Source organism: Merops nubicus, unplaced genomic scaffold (genome assembly GCF_000691845.1).
Source record: "Merops nubicus isolate BGI_N331 unplaced genomic scaffold, ASM69184v1 scaffold27542, whole genome shotgun sequence".
NCBI lineage: Eukaryota > Metazoa > Chordata > Aves > Coraciiformes > Meropidae > Merops > Merops nubicus.
In genome coordinates this window covers 5,606-7,905 of record NW_008594676.1, presented here as the reverse complement: position 1 = coordinate 7,905, position 2,300 = coordinate 5,606, and the positions used below count along the sequence as shown (strand labels likewise).

The window sequence follows — 2,300 nt, the reverse complement described above, 5'->3', positions numbered from 1 at the left end:
CCCTGAGGCTTCCCCTTCTCTGCACGCCCCTGAGGCAGGAGAGAGGAGAGGAGCTCCTGGAGCTAAGCTCCGAGTGCTGCGACCTCCCTGGGGAGTCCAGGAGCATTTCCCACTTCATGTGTGCAAGGAAATGCAACCATCGAGGATGGGGTCCAGCAGAGAGAGTTGGGGTGGGACCCCCAAAGCTGGAGGAAGCTTTCAGACCCTGAAGCTGTAGGACTGGGATTTATCTGCAGGCTCTGGCCATTGAAGGAGTGAATAAAAATTTAAAAAACTAAAAAAAAAAGATAACAGCAAAGCTCAGTCCCTGCACAGCCCCAGCTCTTCCTGGGATGCATGGATTGGAGAGAGCCCCTGCACTCTCAACAGCAAAGCGGGCAAACCTCAAGGAGGAGACAACACTGGGATGTTTGAGCTGAGGAGAGTGGGAAAAGCGGTGTCCCTTTTATTAGCAGAAAGTCTTTCTGTGCCAGTGACTGTCCCAGCCTGGCCCAGGGTGGGTTGTGGCTGGGAAGTTCTGTAAAAGGCAGCCTGTGGCCCCTGCCTGTGTTTTACTCCATGCTACAGCTCAGCCCCTGCTTCTGCAACCACCAGTGAGTTACAAACCTACAGCAATCTCCTGGCAGGCGGCTCCTGGTGTCACTCAGTGCCTGAAACCTGGGAGATGTGATGTGGGAAGTCCCCTGGGACGGGCACAGCAGCCCCAGAGCAGGGCTGGATGTGTCCTGCCATCCCGGCACAGCACCACACTGGCTGCCAGGACAGGCCCCCCCAGAACTAACACACAGCCAGGGTCTGCCTCTCCTCCTGCATCCCACCAAGCTGGTGGTAATTAAGGAACCAGCTAATTACAGAACTGAAAATGGGTGATGTGCTTTCACATGTGCCAGCATGAAGAATGTGGTGTCTGGGGATCTTGGGGACTTCCTCCAGCATTCCTATCCTCCGTGCTGCTATCACCTGAGCCAGCCAGACTGGCGATCAAGTGAGGATGCGCTGGGTTAGGGAGAGAGACAGAAGGGGACCATCCCCATCTTCCATACAGGCACTGCTGGGAGCAGAGAGGGTGAAGAGAGAGGATCAGAGGAGAGGATCCTCCTCATCCCCCTGCACTGCACAGGGACCCTGAGAAGCACCAGCAAATCAATTGTAGGACTAATTGTCCTGGAAAGCTCAAGTCCATCACTTTTGCCCTTTCTCCCACCTGCTCCTGGAGCATCTCTCTGTGCCCTCCACAGGACCTGCAGTCGTGTCTCTCCTTTTCCCATGCAGGTATTTGGCCATACGATACCCCCTGCACTCCAGGGAGCTGAGGACACCCAGGAACGCCCTCATGGCCATCTGCTTCATCTGGGGGCTTTCCTTCATCTTCTCAGGCCCTTACCTCAGCTACTACCAGGAGTTTCAGCTGGCCAACCTGACCGTCTGCCACCCGGTCTGGGAGATCTCCCAGCGCAAGGTCATGGACATCTGCACCTTCATCTTCAGCTACATTATCCCAGTGCTGATCCTCAGCCTCACTTACGTGCGGACTATTCGGTACCTGTGGAGTTCTGTGGACCCTCTCCAAGACATGTCAGAGTCCAAGAAGGCCAAGCGAAAGGTGACCAGGATGATCATCATTGTAGCCGTCTTGTTCTGCCTCTGTTGGCTGCCCCATCACCTGATCATCCTGTGTGTCTGGTTCGGGTACTTCCCCCTCAACCACGCTACGTACGTGCTCCGCATCCTCTCGCACCTCATCTCCTACGCCAACTCCTGCGTGAACCCCATCGTCTACGCCCTGGTCTCCAAACACTTCCGCAAGGGCTTCAAGAAGATCTTCATCTGCCTCTTGCACAAGAAGGCAGCCAACAAGGTGCACGTGGCCCAGGCGACGAACACCATCAGCACGCTGGAAGCAGAGCTCAGCGAGGTGACCCGCGTCGGCCAAGCCCTGCCCGGCTGCTTCTCCAGGCACTGCAAGGCCCCAGCCCAGCCCTGGGGGGAGGCAGAGCTGGTGGGCTATCAGCAGAAAGCAGATGGCTCCTTCATCACCTTCAACGTCACCTAGCAGAGCTTCGTCCCACCCCACGGCCTTGCAGTGTCTCAGGCCTGGGGCTGGGCTACGTTTTGGGTTGAAATCTGTTAAATCATACCCTTTTTCATTCAAATGCACCCAGATATCATAACTGCCAAAGCGATGCTGCTGACTACAGACTCAGACAAGCAACCGACCAAGGATCTAAGGGAAGCACTCAAAAACTTGCTGAGAGATCAACCCCCTAAATCAGGTCTTGTTCCTCTGTCACAGATGGATT

At 55.5% G+C, this 2,300-nt stretch overlaps 1 protein-coding gene across 1 annotated transcript; it reads left to right on the top strand.

The window, feature by feature from the left end:
* Window positions 1–1,263: 1,263 nt before the first annotated feature.
* On the top strand, window positions 1,264–2,054 carry LOC103768695 (galanin receptor type 2-like). Its single transcript, XM_008935850.1, has one exon. The coding sequence runs from the start codon at window positions 1,334–1,336 to the stop codon at window positions 2,051–2,053; it is 720 nt and encodes a 239-aa protein (XP_008934098.1). The 5' UTR covers window positions 1,264–1,333; the 3' UTR covers window position 2,054.
* Window positions 2,055–2,300: the final 246 nt, after the last annotated feature.